The sequence below is a fragment of the Neophocaena asiaeorientalis genome, unplaced genomic scaffold (genome assembly GCF_003031525.2).
Source record: "Neophocaena asiaeorientalis asiaeorientalis breed wild unplaced genomic scaffold, Neophocaena_asiaeorientalis_V1.1 scaffold49, whole genome shotgun sequence".
Taxonomy (NCBI): domain Eukaryota; kingdom Metazoa; phylum Chordata; class Mammalia; order Artiodactyla; family Phocoenidae; genus Neophocaena; species Neophocaena asiaeorientalis.
The window spans coordinates 2714668-2734146 of record NW_020172456.1 but is presented as its reverse complement, the minus strand read 5'-3'; the positions used below and the strand labels follow the sequence as shown (position 1 = coordinate 2734146).

Genomic DNA, 19479 nt, shown 5'->3' with positions numbered 1-19479 from the left:
AATGAGATGTGGAGGATCTTCCAACTCTCTGGAAGTAGTAAGTCCTGGCAAATAGTTTAGAAGGATGAAAGCAGGAAGGGGGTGCTGCCAGGAAATATTTGAGAACAAAGCAAAATACATACGGTTTTATTCCAAAGCAATTTTATATAACCATTAAGGAAAGTAGTAAACTTACTGGACCAGCAGGTGGTGGACCGTACCTGGACACACATTCATAAGATAAGTACTCACTCTACTGGCTCCTCCTAACTTTTAAAGATAACCTATTTAGCTCTTGATTCCAAGGTCGTAAGCAGGTGTCATCCCATTTGGGCGAATACCTGAACTAAGATGGCTGCTGAGTGTAGCCAGAACCTCATGGGCTAAGGAACATCAGGCTGGATGTCAAGGCTGCAATGTGTGGCCTGCACAAATTTATATGATCCTGAACTATGTCAGGGTCAATGATATGGCAGATATGAGTGCCTTTAAAAGTTAGAAATAATCTCCAATATGTTCTGTGTCAGCAGTGACACACTACATTTGGCTCACCCAAACACAATGCATTAAAGGTCCCCAGCTATGTGTAGTCTGCCTGGGCTTTTTATTATTGCTTGTGGTGTAGTTTGGTGGGAAGAGTATACTCATTTAACTCACAATTAGTTCAGATCTCTTCCTCCTTTATGTATCAGCCTCTAAAATATGTGGCAAAGGAAAGCAGGGAAAGATCTAACAGGCTCATCTTAGACCACAGATATCACCGAAGAAAATATTTAAATGGCACCCCTCTCTGCTCAGATGTGAATCCTTCCTGTTCTGTAATAGGCACCAACGATGTGCAGAGGCAACATTTTGAGAGATGTCAAAGATATCTTATGGTGTCATTTCTGTAAATGAAAGTAGGCTGGATTAATATCACCTAGACTATGCTAAATGATTACCGTGGTGTCCAAACTACTAATTCCAGATTTGAATAGAGTAAGTCAGTCAACTGGAAAATGAACATCACTGGGGGCCAAATACTAACAAAACTCAGTAATATTCTGTTAAGTAATCATTACTCTAAATCCAATTTTTCTGCCCTTGGGCCAAACCCAGATCCCAGTTCATACTCAGCCGTAAATTTAAATGCAGATGAAAGATCTATCATTAATCTCATTCTCCATTTTTCTTAATTTTTCTAATAATAGATTATAAAATAATTGGTATAGATTTAAAGAATACTTTTCTTAAGATGCAGACGAGAGATGAATAAAAAAATTTTAACTCTAAGTCACGTTCATTAAGATATAACTCAAGGGCTTCCCTGGTGGCACAGTGGTTGAGAGTCCGCCTGCCGATGCAGGGGACACGGGTTCGTGCCCCGGTCCGGGAAGATCCCACATGCCGCGGAGCGGCTGCGTCCGTGAGCCATGGCCGCTGAGCCTGCGCGTCCGGAGCCTGTTGCTCCGCAACGGGAGAGGCCACAACAGTGAGAGTCCCGCGTACCGCAAAAAAAAAAAAAAAAGATATAACTCAAATGTTTCAGGTGCATAGTGAAAAAGTTTATTTATGACAGATTTCAAAATTCGGAAGAGAAGACAAAGAATGCACAAAAGCATCACGAAACTGTTACATAATATAAAACACAAGAACTGAGCTATTTCAGGAACCATAGCTCAGTATTATCTATGTATCTCAGCAACACATTCAGTGCCACAGGGTGGTAAAAATATGGTGTTTTAAAGGAAAAACCACTCAGCAGGACATAACAAATAACAATTTTGGTAAGAGCTCTTAGAAATCATAGGAGATGCTGACAGCATTCCTCGTGATAGGGTACATGTAAAACAAGTTGACCTCAGTAAACGATTGCTTGGGATACTTTGATTTTAAAGAAAAGACTGTGACACTGTTTCCCTTCCAGACCCCTTTTTGTAAAGTCAGCATCAGTGCATGATACAGAACGATAAGGAAAGAATGCCATTGTGGTTGCCAGTTGCTTAAATATTTACCAAGAAAGCGTGATCATCTTTCAATCAACTGATAGATCTCAGTGCATGGCACCACAGCAGGCCCTTCAGAAACATAAGCTAAATGGCATAAAGTAGTTTAGGAAAATCCTTACCCAAAGTCTGGCTTCCTTATAATCCATCACTTTAATTACAAAGCAGCTTTCTTCTGGGGATTTCAAAACACTTCCCATTATTAAGGGAAATGGGTACGCCAGATTCATGGGTTACTGGATTGCTTTCTCCAGACTCTACTTGCTCTTGAACATGGCTAAATGGAAATAATTCAACTTGATTAAATAAAAACAAATCCATTTATGGGACAATAATCTCAGAAAGGGCTGCTAGTGTTTTTAATACAGAATTTCTTAGTAAAATGTACTGCTTAGGACATGAGAGAAGGAATTAGGATAATGTTTTCCAGATGATTCTTGCCTGAACCTGAAAACCAACAATAACAGTCACTTACAGGTAACATTAGAGATGAGGCATTTCAAACCTGAGTGAGAGAAAGAGTTCAGGAAGAGAGCTCCTTTACATGACGGTGAGTTAAGGGCTCTTCTGTAATCCCATATACTATAATATTTCAAACCAAAACTTAACAATTGTTCATGACCCTAAATATCAGAACATTTAGAAAATACATTTTGTCCCCTGGAAATCATTTCACATATATTATTTTATCCCTAGATAAGTCAAAACTATCTGCTTAAAATGACAGAAAACTGTGGAATTTAATTTTGAAAAAGCCTGTATCTCTAGACTTCTGGGGCACCTTTTCCTTATCTCTTAAGAGTGAAGAACAGCCATGAAATGAACTCTGGTCCACGTGCCTGGGGGACTAAAAGAAATCAGATCATGAGTTCAAACCAGTGACTGGGACTACAAATAATTTCAAAGCCAGAGTCTTGTGCCTTTGGACTTAGTTTTTGAGGGACTGACTGTAAATGAACCCCACTATCAAGGCTTTAGGCAATTAATTGGGTTTTCCCAGGTTGGTGATAAGACTTTTAAATAGGAGGAGTTTTGTTTGGCCTTCTTGGTTCCAGCAGGGACATGCAACACCCCAGAGGGAGCAGTGATTTCTGAAATCTGGCCACGCAATACTTAGCAAAGTTTCTCTCACCCTTTGGGTCCCAAATCCTACCCTAACCTCACTACCTAAATAACTGGGTAGATGTCAAAGGAATGTCCACAGGTGCTGGACTGGTTGGACAGAGCAAAGGGGCAACACTGACCATACAGGTACCAAGAGAGCCAAAGCAGCTCTTGCCGGGGTGTCTCCACCCATTCCCAGAAAAGAGACCACCAGGAACCAACTCCCAGAAGGTTCTCCTTTGCAGAAAGCCAGAGTCACTGCCCACAGAAGACTGGTTCCTTCAGTGGGCTCTGAAGCCAGACTCTGAGAACCTGCAGAGCTCACGCTCACTCTGAGATTCCACTCACAGCCGGTGACAGAATCTACTTCCCGCAGATGGAGGCCTTGCTCTGTTTCTTAGCCAACTCAATTTGTCGTCCTCAACAGCATAGCATTATCACATCCTCTGCACTCACCTGGTAAAGTTAATGAGTTCCAACCACACAGTCATACGCGAGTTACCCAGCTACCCCAATGTGGGACTGTAAGTCATAATCCCTCCTCAGCCCTACTTCCAACCTAGGTTGATCGCCTTTATCTACTCAACTCACGTTATTATTTAATTCTGATTAACCGGTAAACGGAGGCCTTGGATACCATGCTGCCAGTGCTAAACAATACTATAAATAAGAGAAGTGGAGGGGGGCCTCGTCCCTCTCTTTACCTCTCAGCTGTGTGGAAATGAAGGCCTAGGGACAGGATCCCATGTGCATGAAAATTGGGACTTTGGCCATAGGAATATTCATCATCTACTGGGTTGCTGGAAAGTACCCAACTTCTGACTGGTTTTAGACACCTATTCCCTATTTACTCCCCAAAGAATCATGCATCATGGCTCCATGAGCACAATCAAATACGATGAATACAATGATTTGCTCTCTAAAGAGCATAAATCCCTTAACAAGCTACCCCTCACAACAACAAAAAATGAAACCACCTTCCTTCAGACGGAAACTCACTTTCCCTTTTCAACCACTGAGATTCTACATGGATGGTGCTCTTTCCTTTTCTAGAAAATTCAGGTTTCTAAAAGGTATACACTTTTGGCCAGGTGGAAAGAGACTAGTTAAAGTGGTTGATTTGGACCTTTTAGACCTGGGAGAAATTCTAAATGGAAGCTCTAAAAGGAAGAACAAACTGTGTCTGTTTGGTTGGTCCCATTGCCTGCTGTGTGTATGACTGTCCCACACAGATTAAAGAAGATGGCGATTCCTACACCTCACAGGGAAGTCAGCCTACAGAGGGCAGACCTTGTTCACAAACACACTCTTGTGGCTTGAGGCTCTTCTGGGATGTTGGTCAAAATTAACCTGTTTCATCCCTTTTTAGCCATAGTCAAAACCAACTGAGGCTCCAGTGACACAGCTGGAACTCCTCCTAGCCACTTTCTAAACTCACCATCTTTTTTCATGGCACTGGACTCACAAGTCTCAGAGAATATAGAGATGAAATCAATCTTCAGGTCAGGATTACACTTAGCAGAGGAGATCTACTGAAAAATATTTCTAAAGTCGATCCTGTTGGAAAAGACAGGTAGGTTTGGGATTTCTCCAACAAGCACAGTGAGAACCAGAGGCTTCTGGCCTAAAGAACAATTCCAACGGATGAAATGCAAACTAAAGAACTACACAAAATCAGGATATGAGCAGAATTCTGGGATACATTTGATAGCTTTTCTCTCTTCCTCTCATTGTTTTCATTCCTTACTATCAATATAAAAAGTCAGTTCACAAGCTGCATGAACTGTTTCACTCTTGCCCTTTCCTCTAAAACAATAGCCTTTTGTGTAAATGTTAGGGTCACTCAGCTCTGTACCTTAGAACCTTATACTTTGGGGGTAAAAGGCAACCTTTTGCAGAAAAGCAGTCTTAAAATAAATACAAAAATACAGACTTCAGCGTTTGGGCTTCACCTAATTCTTTCAAAGAGGGACTGGATAGGGCTCATCAAAAACATGCAAACACATATTTTCTCTAAATGATGTTTTACAACAATATCTAAACCCAGTGATCAAGATAAGACAGTGAGCTTTCAGGTTTAACTCTTCCATATACATATTATAAGGGACAATATATACTTTTTAAAAGTCTAAGGTTTTCTTTCCTAAATAACAGATTAAAATATTTTTAAAGTGCATGAATCAATTAAGAAAAAAATAACTAAGAATGGCCTAATTTCAAGTTGCTACCTACTTCCCTTTTAAAGCTACATATTATCTGAGGATTGAGTTTTAATTTCAGAGTCCTGAGGATGTGTTGGAAAGCAACAGAGATTAGAATAAAGTCCTTCCAGAGCAGTTTCACAATTACCTTCACTCTGACATGCCAGGTAGAGAAGAAAACATTAGAAATTATAGCCTGAGGGAGAGAGGAAATACAGCATGAGTTTTGAAAGATGGAGACCAAGAAACATTTTTATGAGGACCACCTCCCCAGGTAACTGGCATTGAATGAAATAATTTTGCTAATAAACCAGGAGCCCTCTGACATAGGAGAGCTGATGTCTGTGCAGGGAACATACTCTATTGGATACCTGTCAAAAGGAACAGAATGGCAGAATCATCTTTGTTTAAAAATTAGCAGTTTATAATTTTAACATCTATGTGCTGGATATACATAAGGGTGCTTACTATATACTTCTTTTTAAAATTTTTTTTTAAACATTCTTTTTTTAAAAAAAATTATTTTATTTATTTTTGGCTGTGTTGGTTCTTCATTGTTGTGCGCGGGCTTTCTCTAGTTGCAGAGAGCGGGGGCTACTCTTTGTTGCGGTGCGTGGGCTTCTCATTGCGGTGGCTTCTCTTGTTGCGGAGCATGTGGACTCTCAACCACTGCGCCACCAGGGAAGCCCTCTTTTAAATTTTGTTTGCTGAAAATTTTTCAAAATAAAATGTTGGGGAAAATTAATACTCTAAACTTTCTAAAAGCCCCGTCTCTCAACAAAGTAGCAAAAGTAAACAAACTGAAGAAACTTAAGAACTCAGCCACTCTGTGGAGAGACTTCCAGGCTCTCTCCTACTGTGAAGTACCTTCTTTCCATTGTATGTTAATACTTATTTATCCTCTAAACAAGACGGTGAAGGTGAAAGCAATGATTTTCATTTGATTGTTTGGTTCTGTAAACTCAGACAGGGAGAGACTAAGGAAGTGACTACCTCTTAGGGTCTGGTGGACTATGAAATTCTCAGTAATTACCTGTGTTTGTTAAGTAATATTTTGTCCCTAAAGTTCACTAATTTCAGATACTTAATATAGGATAGTGAATTAATTAGATGGTGAATTAATTTACCTATTTTTTGTGAATGGATCAAAGAAGCACTGACTGTTAATGAAACACCAGTACAGAATGAAATGTAACAATGTCCAGGACTTCAAAAGTGACCAGACAATAAGAGGCACACAGAGGCAATGGGAACAAGTCCCTCAGGCTTCCTTGATGCAACAGAACTAGGATTCCAAAGAAAATAAGTACAGGCTCTGATGGCAAAAATAAACAACAATAAATGTTATCCCAGGGAGCTTCCAATGGCCTGACAGCTCCATTTTAAGAGAATGTCAGAAGTTAATAATAAACGGGAAAAATAAGCCAGGCTTTAGCTGACTGGAGAACAGCTCAGTAGAAAATTATTTTATAAAGATTCTACTCAATGAGCTAAGGCGTGATTCAACTTCAGTGATGAAAAGAGCAGTCATACAGTTACCAGATGGGATGACGCAGAGCAAGTTTGCTTTCACTGCCCAAATAGGTAGTCACTAAAATAATTTCTAACTTCTTACAAGGTATATAAGTGTGGGCCAGTAAAATCCTCTATAAAATGCGCTCAAATATAAAATAATGGAGGTATGAGGCCGCTCAGAGGATTCCACAGCATCCTCTCCTACTTGGGGCTTTGCCCCCAGAGGAACAGAAGGTGCGGCTGTATATCACCCTTTGTTCATAACGTAGGTGCCACTACAGACCTATTGTGAGAAGCCCTGTTCTTTGAGTTTCTGCTTCTGTGCAGAGGGAAAACTTGGTGTGAGGCACCCACACAAGGAATGAATGAGCTAAAGGAAACATCGTGAAGAAGCTGACTCCTCAGAGTAGGCAAAGGACTTCGAAGTCCTAGAATCACAGGATGCCTCTGGTTGGCTAGTCAAGTCCCCTGCACAATCTGGGGCAAATAGGCAGATTCCCTCACAATCTAGAATTCCTAACAGGGAGCGCTGGGGTAAGCTGGCGTAATCCATCCATCTGAGAAGGGGCAGACTCCTCCCAAAGCATTACAGGACTGACCTGCAGGAGTGGAACATTATCCCTTCCCCACTTCTCCTGAAATCGTCAGCTTTAACTCCACAGAAGAGGTGCCCTCAATGGTTCAGAGCAGATGGAAGCCTTCTGAGAAACAGACGGAAACTGTCTCAAAGGCAAAATGAAATGTGCTTTAAAAATAAATAAAGTAATAAATAAATCTAATTATTCCTCAAAATCCTAAGGCAGTAACAGGCTTGACACAAGGGATAAGAAAGAAGGAGGTACAGATAATCGCAGTGGTTCCTTCTCTGCCCCCTCCTCCGCTGGGGCCCTGGGCACCCCCCTGCTCTGGTGACACTGGCTGCAGCACCCTGGGCCTCAGGGCCCACAGGGTGGAAAATGCAGTCGCCAGGGACTAAAGAACAAATACACCAGCAGCAACAGTGAAGTTTCATTATCACCTTTCCTGAGAGACTTTGAACACCAAAAGTTTTGAGCCCTCAACGCAAGAAACCTAAATCCAGAAACTCTGGAAATCTGACTGGTTCCAAAGCAAAATTTCTAAATAACACTCCTAAAGACCAAAAAAAAAAAAAAAAAGTCATGAGAAATCTGGAGTGTTGTTTTATTTGTTTTTTTTAACATCCTCTCTCAGACTGTACCCCTCCTTCTTTGATTATACAAAAAAAATAATAATTTAGTAATACTTGACTTTCAAAAATGTGGGTTCTGACATCAGTCCAGTACCTAATTTCTACCCTTTCCCCTTCGACCATCAGTGCATCTTGAAATAGGAAGTGAAAAACTGGAGGCAGTTTTTCTTCCCAGAAGACCTTAGACTACAGTGATCATCATTTTGGATTGCATGGAAGTTCTTGCTGTAATGGCAAAGACACAGACTTAGAAAAGGGAAAAGAGGAGAGAAAGAGGTGGAGTGAAACCACTAGGACTAATAACACCCCTCCAGAGGCAGTGAGGGCTCCCAGCCTGTGCTAGAGACCACAAAGAAACAGCAAGTGGGAATATGGCAGTGGTGAGAGGTTGGACAGAGCTTTCTCCATCCAGGAAACTGGGCTCCTTCATGGACAATGTGCTTTGCTCTCTTCCAGCCCTTTCAAAAAGTGAAGAGAGTGGGTGCCACTAAACACATCTGCAATAAAAGCTCTGGAAGAGAAGAGAACAGCAACTGAAATAATACACCTTGTACCAAAACAAAACTATATTTAAAACGCAACCCCCAACTTCCTTTCAGGCTTTTGCCTGATGGTTTCCTCCACAGAGAGATTTTGCTGGAGTCTAAAGCCAGAAGAGCGTGAGTCAGGGACCACGGAACAGGGGCACTACACCACCATCTGCAGAAGCCTGGGATGGGGAAAAGCTACATGGGGTCAACAGTCAGGCACGCCAGCCAGGGCGTGAGGGTCGGGAGCCCCACGCTCAACTTTTAGCTCTTGCCTATCCAAAACAAGAGGCCCCAGCTGGCAGCCTGCTCCAGGCAGCAAACACCGCCTGCCCCCTGTCCCAGCGGGCCTTCAGCTGGTGTAGTAGATGTGGAAGTAGAGAGTCTTGTTGCGCAGGAGGGAGTAGGAGTTGTCGAACTTGAGCAGGTAGATGCCCTCGCCAGGGTAGTCGTGGCTGCCGGCCTGCACGTCTCGGTGGCTGTCCCGCCGGTACACGGGCATGACCTCCCCATAGCGGCCCCGCAGGGAGCTCCTGGAGCCTCGCTCCACGTCTCCAGCTGGGACAGGGTCTGCATGAGCAAAAGGCAGAGTGTCTGGATATGAGTTCAGAGACCAAATACGCCTACCTGAGGGTGAAAAGATGGACCAGGTAACCCAGTGGCTTTCACCCAGGGGAGATACTGTTGCCCTCCTATGGGCATTTGGAAATGTCTGGTGGCCTTCGGGCCATCAGAGTGACCAGTGGGTGATACGGGCATTTAGTGCTCAAGGGTCCAGGAGTGCTAAATATAGGGATAGTACCTTCTCAACAAAGCAGTGTCTCACCCCAAATGCCAATAGTATCTGCACTGAGAAACAGTGATTTAGCCTTATACAGCCTTCCTAGCTCCAAGAGTATCTGGAAATTTCCAAGGGGGAGAAAAAGATATTTAGAAGGGAAAATTCTGACACCTTTTCATCCAACAGGTAAAAGAACTAGCTGAAGGAGGTGGGAAATGTGGAAAAGTGCTGAAATGCTGGAAGTGCTATATGGAGCAACCCCGAACTCCTACTGGTCCCCATGAAGGGCAGCAAAGAAGACCTGAGGTTCTCCTCCTTCCTGAATACATGCAGATTTCCCTGCAGACTTGCTTTTCCATGAAGAAGCAAGTTAAGGGAATGACTTAATGACTTAATCTTTCCCGTAAGATTATACGGGAAAATAAAGGAATAAGGCTAATGCTTAGAACCTACTCTTATACTACAAAACAAACAGAAAAAAGCAGCTTCAGGGCCATGTGAGTAGGCGCTGCAAGTAACAGCTGGAACAGAGCACAGAGACTATTTTTAAAACTGCTCTGTCAACCAGCTGTGATAGTTTGGAGGGCGGAGGGAATGGGTACATTTAGCAAATTGTAATCACTCAGTTTGGTTCCAGACCAAGAATAAATGTAAATATCCCACAAGTAAGAGAGAAACATAAAATAATCTCAGATTTATACATGTGATCTGAAAAACACTGCCCATACATACACCAGCACGGATCCACCCCTTTTCCTGCCCCCAACCTATCCCTGTCCCCAAGGAGATCTTGGGGGACATGGCTAGGTACTGATTAAAAAGAAAAGAAGCTTTCCACTAAGGCATCAAAGCCACCCCACCAGAATGTTCTTTGAGGGTCTGACTTTGACCTGCATCACTCAACTTAGCTTGCCATGCTGAAAGGGATTCTTCACCTGCATTCTCAGGAAGAGGACGACTGGTACAACACAAGAAGTGATCGCTGCAAATTAGGTTGAGACAGAAAAGGAAACTGCAAATTATGTTAAAATTAAATTTACCTTCAATCTCCTCCTCTTCCTCCTCATCTTCATCCTCATCCTCACTGGAATCACTGACCTGCACCGTTATATCAGTGCTGGTTACAGGGGTCCAGTCAAAGTAAACTCCAAAGCCAATGTCATAGTCATCGGTCGCAAACTCCCAGCAGACACGCTTCCCCTCTGGGTGGGTAGGTACCCGGATGGTCACCACCTCACCCCGCTTTACCACCAGACGGCTGTTCTTCTCTTTGCCCAGCTTGCTTTTGAATTCCTTCATCTTGGCAAAGGTCCAGATGCATGGAGGTGCCATCAGAGGCGGGGAGACTGAAAGGACAGGCAGCTCACTACTGAGAAAGAAACCCGGAGGAAATGCTGCCACACCCGGCATTTTGCTTAGGGAGGTTGTCATAGTCGAAGACATTCTTCCTACTGGCTTCCCTGACTTCTTTTCACAAGGAAGGAGAGAGCACTGCCCTGAGGTGTGTCAGCTACTCAGCTTAAGAAATAGGTCTCTTTACGTACCATATATATACCTGGTACTCTATCCAGAATGTAATATTCGGACACTAGTTGTTTTTCCTCCTTTTGTAATATAATCACCTATGTAATCTTATGCTTTCTCCTTCCTTCCTTTCTTTCCTTCCATCTGTCTGCCTGCCTTTCTTTAAGTACCCACTGGGAACCAAAAAAAAAAAAACCACCTTCCACACCCCCAAAGGTCTCACCTCTCCTGTGGTCCCCCAGAAGGTCTGCAGATTCCAAATCAGCTGAAAGAATATCTACAGCTCCTGTGTGCTCAGACTGGATCATAACGATGTCCCCAGACCTTGGCAGACCATGGTACTTGGCCATCTGCACAAGAGAACTCTGGTTACAGGACATATATAAAGGCGGATTCCAATTAGCCTCTTTCCACCTGAAGGCTGCCTCCCCTGCCCTATTACCTCCACTCTTCCAACTCACAGTCTGAGTGCTAGTCAACATTCCTGCTCTCTCCTCCAGCCACACACAGGTTGCTAATAAATTCTACCAACTTTTTTTAATGCCATCAACATGTTCCCTAGTTTAAAGCTTCTTTCTTGTTCTCTCCTGCTTTTTGCAACTTTCCCACTTCAGACCCTTCATAAAATCCTTGCCCAAGAACATCCTTAAAATTTGCTACTGACTTTTCCATCGACAGCATTTCTGGGCGCAGCGTTTCTGGGCCATGCCTGCACAGTCTCTCCCTTTGGCTCCTCTCAGGACAGCTCTTGCATCTGGGCTTTAGCTCAACCTTCACTCGGCCACACATCCTCCTGCTACAATTTCCATCCACAGGTTACTTCCAGGTCACTGTCAATCAGTTCACCAAAGTACTGCAGAGAGAGAATCTGGCTCCTACTCTCTGGCTGTCTCTGTCTCTCTCTCTCACCCATGGTACACCTTGGATGTCTCACCCTATAGGTTGTCTCATTCACTAACAATGTTGTATAAATAATCACAATCTCACCTTAGACCAACCCCAGGATTTGCATTTAAACAGTATATTTGCTGCCAGACATCTAACTTGCATGTAAGTGCAAATATCACTGGATACTCACAAAGCCCTCACTGACCCATGGCAGGAGCCTGCAGTCTCTCCCTAGTGGGTTTCACTTCAAACCACTCAGATTACCATTCCCCTATTTCATGCTATTATGACTTAATTTCCTGCCCCTTCTCCAAGCAGTTGACAAGCAACTCAAGAAGAAATGTACGCCTACTGCCAACACGGAAGAGCACATCAGTGAGACAGCAGTCCAGTTAAGGAATCAGAATTATATTTGCAATAAATGAATGCTGTAATCCTCCCAGACTATTTTCTCATAATATCTGTTTCTGACGAGTAAGTTCTCCAGCTCTTATTTCCAATGTTAAATGAGGTAAATCAGACTTTGACTAACTTGCTTGAATGAGTCCTTCCTCTTACAGAAGGTTAAACAAAAGATTTAGTTTGCAACTTATTAGTTGCATAGACTTAGTAAAGTCACTAACAGCTCTGAGCCTCAGTTTCCTCATCTTTAAATTGGGGACATAATAGTACCTATCTCACAGGGTTGTTCTCAGGAGTAAATGAAGTATTGTATTATGGATAAAAATGCTTTGTAAACTCTAAAGCATCATACAAATGTAACTATAATGTTCGGCATTGTCTTTACTGACACCATTTGTTATTCTAATATATATGTTAATAATGGTAAGAACAACCCATCCCTCCATGGCAGGGAGACCACTACTACTGGTACCATTTCTATGGAATCTTTACCATAAATACCGAGTAGATCTACCACAAGAAAACTGAGACTAACACATAATCCAATGGTTGAAGTTTCCTCACATCGAGTGGATTTTAGACAACATGGGAACATTCATTATAACACTTCATTTTTTGAATAGATGCTTACTGGGTGCTAGTACAGTGATGGGCCCTGGGGAGGATACACATGATCATTCCCCAAATAATTAAACCTGAGATGACAGTGCTTTCTAATTCCAACCCACCCAAATGCATCTAAATTCTGTTGTCACAAACTAGTGCTTTTCAGAGAGAGAGTAAGAATGTGCGCCCTACCTTGCTGAGGACCTGGGCCTGGTCTGCAGACAGCAATTCCTGTTCCACCGAGGCCTGGGCCTCCATGGCACTGGCTGCCTTCTGCCGATCTTCTGTGGCATCCTCCCTCACCGGAGATACCATCTGTGGCCTCCCAGAGAAAGAGAGCATGTCAGTTCAAGGACTCTTTTTTTTTTCCTGGCCGCACCGTGCGGCTTGTGAGATCTTAGTTCCCTCGTGGGATCTTAGTTCCCCAACCAGGGACTGAACCCAGGCCCTTGGCAGTGACAGCGTGGAGTCCTAACCACTGGACCGCCAGGGAATTCCCCTCAAGGACTCTTTTCAAAGCCACAATGGTCCTGGAGAAACTCAGAAAGAAAAAAACCTTCAAAGGATACCCCCAACCCCTGTTTCCTCTGGCATTTGGGCCCACCGTCATTTCAGCTGACCACTGCCCAGGGCTGAAATGGCCTACAATGAAGCAGTAACAGCATGTGAGGAGGGATCAGGACTGACAACACCACATCCCAGGCTCCGAGAACCACGGTAAACACACAGCTCAGTCATCTGAGATAGACCGCAGGTCTGGTTTTTATTCCTCAGTCTGGGACCGATGCCATTTGCTCTGCACAGAATTTCAACAAAAGAAGAGTTAGAATCCCAGGTCTGTTCCACACATAAAGCTGCTGTTAGAAGCAAAGGGAGGAGGCCTCGCCTAAGCCAGAAACTGATCACAAAACAAAGGAAGTACAGACTGATTAGCAAGGCAACCCTCTCCGCCTTATCCCAGGAGCATTCAGCGTTTCCATTCACACCCTATCACTGATATCCATAGCACACCCAGTTCACTTTTTTAAGCACGTTAATCTACTATCCCAATAACTTAAAACACAACTATTGGGACTTCCCTGGTGGCGCAGTGGTTAAGAATCCTCCTGCCAATGCAGGCAACACGGGTTCAAGCCCTGGTCCGGGAAGATCCCACATGCCATGGAGCAACTAAGCCCATGTGCCACAACTATTGATCCCAAGTGCCACAACTACTAAAGCCCGCGCACCTAGAGCCCGTGCTCCGTAACAGAGAAGCCACTGCAATGAGAAGCCCACGCACCACAATGAAGAGTAGCCCCCGTTCGCCGCAGCTAGAGAAAGCCCGCATGCAGCAACAAAGACCCAACGCAGCCAAAAATAAACTTAAAAAAAAGAAAACCACTATTCCAATAGCTGATTTTAAAGAAGCAAGGGAATAATTTATGCTCTCTTCCATTTCTTCTGGCTTTGGAGAGACCAGAAAGTGAGTTAAGAGCCGGGGCTGTAGCACAATACCCCAGGCTTCTTGGAAATCTGTTGCCAACAAAAGGTGGCGTGGAGTCTTTAGACAAGCAGTTATCAAAGTATGGTCCAGGGACCCCTGGCGTCCTTAAGACTCTTTCAGGGGAGTCTGTGAAGTCAAAACCTTTTCATAATAATTCTAAAATATTATTTTAGAATTTTCATCTTCTTTCATCATTTTCATCTTCTCAAGAGTTTACAGTGGAGTTTTCCAGAGACTACATGACATATGATATCACAACAGAACGAATGCAGAAGCAGATCTGAGAATCCAACTGTCTTTTGTTAAGACACACATTAAAAGAGATTTACAACATCCCTCTTCTCACTAAATTATTTTTTCTTTGGCAAACAATTGTTTTTCATTAAAGACATGTTATTTATATTAACATGTAATGAGTTCCTTATTATTTTAAATGAATAACTATTTTTTAATTTTCTAGTTTTAATTACTAGTATAGTAAACATTGTAAGATATAATTCACATAAACAAAAATTCTTTGAGGTCCTCAATAAATTTAAGAGTGTTAACTTTTGAGAACTGCTGCTTTAGGGTATCGTCCATTTCCTCAGACAGGCTGAGCAAACAACTGGGAAACAGCACTACAAACTGCACGGGGAAACAGAGGGCTTATTTTGGAGTTCATTAGTTTCTTCTTTCTTTCTTTTTTAACATAAACAAGAAAGATCACTCCTAGTTTATAAATTACCTCTTTTTCAGATAAAACAGAGCCATCTTTTGGAATATCTAAGTCACTCCAATTGACCTCAGAACAAACAAGAGGTAGTTACTATGAAAATCAGAGCTGTGGTTGATTATTCTGTGTGAACCGTAAATTGGTCTAGGCTGTGAGCCTATTTTATTCTCTTAAACCCAGAAATTAGAGCCCATTTTGGTTCCTTGGCACTACTTATTATGTCTCCTCCTCTATTAGGAGGTGAGCTTGATGGCAGGGACTGGGTCTTACTCCCTCTAGACTAACAGCTTCCATGGCCAAGCTTGTCGCATGGAACCCTGAGGCCCTTTGCACTCTGACCTCATCTCCTAGAATGACCTCCTCTTGCCTTGCCCAGTCCACGCCAGTCACAATGGCCTGTTGAATCTTTGAGAGTCCTCGAGCACCTCAAGCACTCCCCCACTGAGGATCTGGGGGCCTGCTATGGCCTCAGCCTAGAATACTCTTCCCCCAGTTACTCAGGGCTTCCTTCCATCCTTCAGGTTTCTGCTCAGCCATCACTTTGGGAGAGGCTTCCCCTCCCTGGCTCATCACTCTTTACACCCGTACCCTGTTCATTTTTCTTCACTGCACTGATGACTGCCTGACATATTATGTACCATATTTTGTTGACTGCAAGATGCATATTTGTTTTCAGATTTTAATACAACTGAAATACAGGATGTCCTAAAAACTGGTGGTATCTTAAAACTGCCGTGGGCCTGGAGTGACACGGAATCCCTCCTCAGGGGATTTGCATTTGCTTCTGCCAGGGCTTGGGAATGCTACCAACTGAGGTGACTTGAATTATGTTCTGTTTAAGAGTTTTGTTTGGACCACACTGGCGGAGTGAATTTACACAACAGACTTGTGGCTCACATTCTCAGGGGAGGTATTTTTCCCCCCTTACACAGTGCCAAGGTTGAGACATTCAAGTTGCCCTGCTCTCCTTTTCTGTGTGGAGCAATCTCTTTCCTTGTTTCTCTTTTCACTGAAGGTGCAGGCTTTTGCGGGAGGTCTCTTATTAGCCTATCTTGGGCATCCTTTCCTTTCTTGGTGGTATATAAAATAACAGTACATCTTATAGTTGATGACAACTTAGATTCTATGAAATACGATGTATACTTTTTTTCCATCTACCTCCCCCACTAGAATATAAGCTACATGAGGCCCGGGATGTGGATTGTCTGTTCATTTGTGGTGTCTTCAGGACCTAGAACACTGCCAGGTAATAGCAGGCTCTCAATAAATATCTGTTGAATGAATAAATGAATACGTTAACTTTTGTTTGGGAACAAAAGAGGACTATTCGGAATGTGAGAACACAATAGTTAATCTGACCATCAGCCTGACCTTACTGTATATGGCATCTAAAATGTAGTTTCTTCTTTGCCTTTGTGCATGCTACTTTGCACAAATATGGTTCTGCTTATTTAAAAAGTATTTTAAACAGGACATGCATAAATTTAATATTCATATTAGCATTTTATGCTCTGAAGAATTAGTGAAAGGTACTTTGGGAAAGATAAATGGCAAATCACTTGATGCAGATGATAAACCATGTAAAGGAAAAACTCTCACTGTAAGCCTTCTGGTTTATGCTAACCCAGAGCAGGGAGGCCATCCCAAAGGGAGGGAGAGATTGGCCAGCCAGCCTCACTAGAAAAGACCGAGAGCCATGCCGTTTCCATTTCTAAAATATACAAAACACAAACACCAGACTTCAGGCGTCATGCATGCTGGATTTTTTTTCTTCACACATCAGATTTTAGAAACAAAACTTGAAATTTTTATCTCCTTTTTGCTAAGAATAGTCTATATTCTTCACTCAAAAAATTTATTTACTCTTAGTATGAAAAAATCAGCTCTGTACCAAAAGCCATCTCCCAAGGATCCTTCAAATCAGCATGTGCAGGGACTTCCCTGGTGGTCCAGTGGTTAAGACTCTGTGCTTCCACTGCAGGGGGCAGGGGTTCGATCCCTGGTCAGGGAACTAAGATCCCGCACGCCACGGGCCATGGCCACAAAACAAACAAACAAGAATCAACATGCGCAGAAAAAGCGTGGTGGCAGGAAAACGGAAGGACAGAAGGACACTCTTCTCACAGGATTTGATGAGAACATGAATTATCTCAAATAATCAATGCCTGGAGGAGGCTATGTCTTCTAAAAGTATCCTTATATGTAATAACCTAGTAACTCTAAGCATAGAACTCAAAACCCTTCTGTTGCTACTTATGAGAAATAAGCTTTAGAGTAAACAAAACTAAAGCTGTGTGAACTTGGGAAAATTATTAAATTCACTGTTTCATTTTCCTCATCTTAAAAAAATACTTTATTCAGTTTGTTACGAGGATTAACTGAGATAATACATTTTAACACCTAGTACAGTATTGTAAGAACAGAAATATTTGATAAAAAGTAACTATTTTATTATCATTATTACAGAGAGGCATTCAATAAAGGGTGGCTATTATATTATTGTCACCAACTGCATTAAAATTATATTAATTATTATTATTTTCCATTGTCTGAATTCTGGGGGAAAAAGTTTTATTTCATATACAAAGGTAAGAAGAGAGAATTTCTACTTAAGAAATAACATTTTAAAAATATCATGGGACTTCCCTGGTGGTCCACTGGTTAAGACTCCACGCTTCCACAGCAGAGGGCACAGGTTCAATCCCTAGTCAGGGAATTAAGATCCTGCATGCCGTGTGGCATAGCCAAAAGAAAAAGAAATCTTAACATACCCCCACCCCCAGCAATCAACTTTGGGTGGGGCATGGAGACCACAGGTTCTACTGGACAGTACTGCACCATGAGCTGATCAGTTGGACTATAATATTCACTAGCTCAGCATTCTCCAAAATAACAGTTTTTCATTAATTATTCCATTAATGTTTTGTGGCTTCCACTTAGTCTAGGGCGCAGTACTACTATTCCCTTTCTGCTATATGCTCTGATATCAGTGATGGCAGGAGGATGAGATGGGTGGAGAGGGAAATTAAGAATGACAACCTGAAGATCATCATCGTGGTTTAATCTGAAAATTACATAATAAAAAACTGGCTGCAACACTGTGTTTGTGTGTGTGTGCATTTTATGGGTAAAAACCAAACACATGTTCTCTTGGAAGTCCACCTGTGGACACTCTTTTTCTTTCTTATTTTTTGGGGGTGGGGCTGCGTTGGGTCTTCGCTGCTGTGCGCTGGCTTTCTCTAGTCGCGGCAAGCAGGGGCTACTCTTCGTTGCGGTGTGCGGGCTTCTCATCAAGGTGGCTTCTCTTGTTGCTGAGCACAGGCTCTAGGCACGTGGGCTTCAGTAGTTACAGCATGCGGACTCAGTAGGTGCGGCACACGGGCCCTAGAGTGTATGGCCTTCAGTTGTGGTGTGTGTGTGGGCTTAGTAGCTGTGGCACACGGGCTTAGTTGCTCCACGGCATGTGGGATCTTCCCGGACCAGGGATCGAACCCATGTCCCCTGCATTGGCAGGCAGATTCTTAACCACTGTGCCACCAGGGAAGTCCCTGGGATCCATTTCTAATGCTTTAACATTTTAACCTGGTCTTCAAGAGGAAATAAATGAAGACACTACACTATTTGTTACAGTTCTATTCTCTGAGAGTTAAAGAAAATTTTATAACCGAAATAGACCTGCATTCCCCCTAAACACACTTAAGGATTGATTAATTAATGACAAAACACTCCATACTCTTCACTTCATCTTGTCTTCCCCCTTAAAGGCACTGTTTACTTCTTTCATCAATTACTATCTCAGAAGATAAAACCCCGAGAAGCATTATATCCAATGTAGTTGCTGTCCCTACCTGTAGGGTGAGGAATGGGGTTCCGGATCAGAGGCAGAAGCTGCTAGAGAGGTGACCTTGGTGACTTCTAGATCTTCATTCTCTAGAAAATCATGGGAAGAAAAATTCAATACCGGAGAAGGAACACAATCATAATTATCTTGTATCTTTTTAAAAAATCTGGCAGTTTCAACCAACTTTCCCTTTCTAAAAATAATCTAGGCACAAACTTTATACTCTGGGAGCCCCAGTACCTAAATTATTCAAGTCATCACGTCCAAGTATTCTCAGACCATTATAACCTACTCATAAAAAAAATGTCATTTTCCAAAACAAGTCCCCGCAGAATTCATCCTAATTCAAGGATCACATTTCACAGAAAGCAAATGGTTAAACTAGGCAGAACGTAGAGGACAAAATGGACTGTAGAATGAAATGAACTGGAGTTCAGTGCCAAAGTAGAGAGTGCCACCTCTACGTTCGATCAGCTCACATCACTGTATCCAGGGTCGGGTAAAGGATTTTTGTAATTTCATTCATTTACTCACTCACTCATTCACCAATGACTTACTGAATAACTGCTCAGCAACATCAAGGAATATACAGGTGAAATGTACAATGAAGACCAGTTTCCCAGGCTCACAACAAGCCTGTGACTGGTATTATCATTGCCATTTTGCAGGTAAGGAAACTAAGGCATAGAGATAGGATGCAAACCCAGGCAATTAT

At 42.6% G+C, this 19479-nt stretch overlaps 1 protein-coding gene across 4 annotated transcripts; it reads right to left on the bottom strand.

Moving 5' to 3' along the window:
- Nucleotides 1-8545: 8545 nt before the first annotated feature.
- TMED8 (transmembrane p24 trafficking protein family member 8) lies at nucleotides 8546-18855 on the bottom strand. 4 transcript variants are annotated; one of them, XM_024737838.1, is made up of 6 exons: nucleotides 18772-18855; nucleotides 13327-13518; nucleotides 12915-13037; nucleotides 11050-11176; nucleotides 10343-10648; nucleotides 8546-9091 (listed from the first exon to the last, which is right to left on the bottom strand). In XM_024737838.1, the coding sequence occupies exons 2-6, from the start codon at nucleotides 13330-13332 to the stop codon at nucleotides 8874-8876; spliced, it is 780 nt and encodes a 259-aa protein (XP_024593606.1). In that variant the 5' UTR covers nucleotides 13333-13518; nucleotides 18772-18855; the 3' UTR covers nucleotides 8546-8873. The 4 variants fall into 4 exon arrangements, with proteins under 4 accessions (XP_024593606.1, XP_024593607.1, XP_024593608.1 ...); XM_024737839.1 differs by lacking the exon at nucleotides 13327-13518 and having other exon boundaries at nucleotides 12915-13044; nucleotides 18772-18849; XM_024737840.1 differs by lacking the exon at nucleotides 13327-13518 and having other exon boundaries at nucleotides 18772-18840.
- Between the last annotated feature and the right edge of the window lie 624 nt (nucleotides 18856-19479).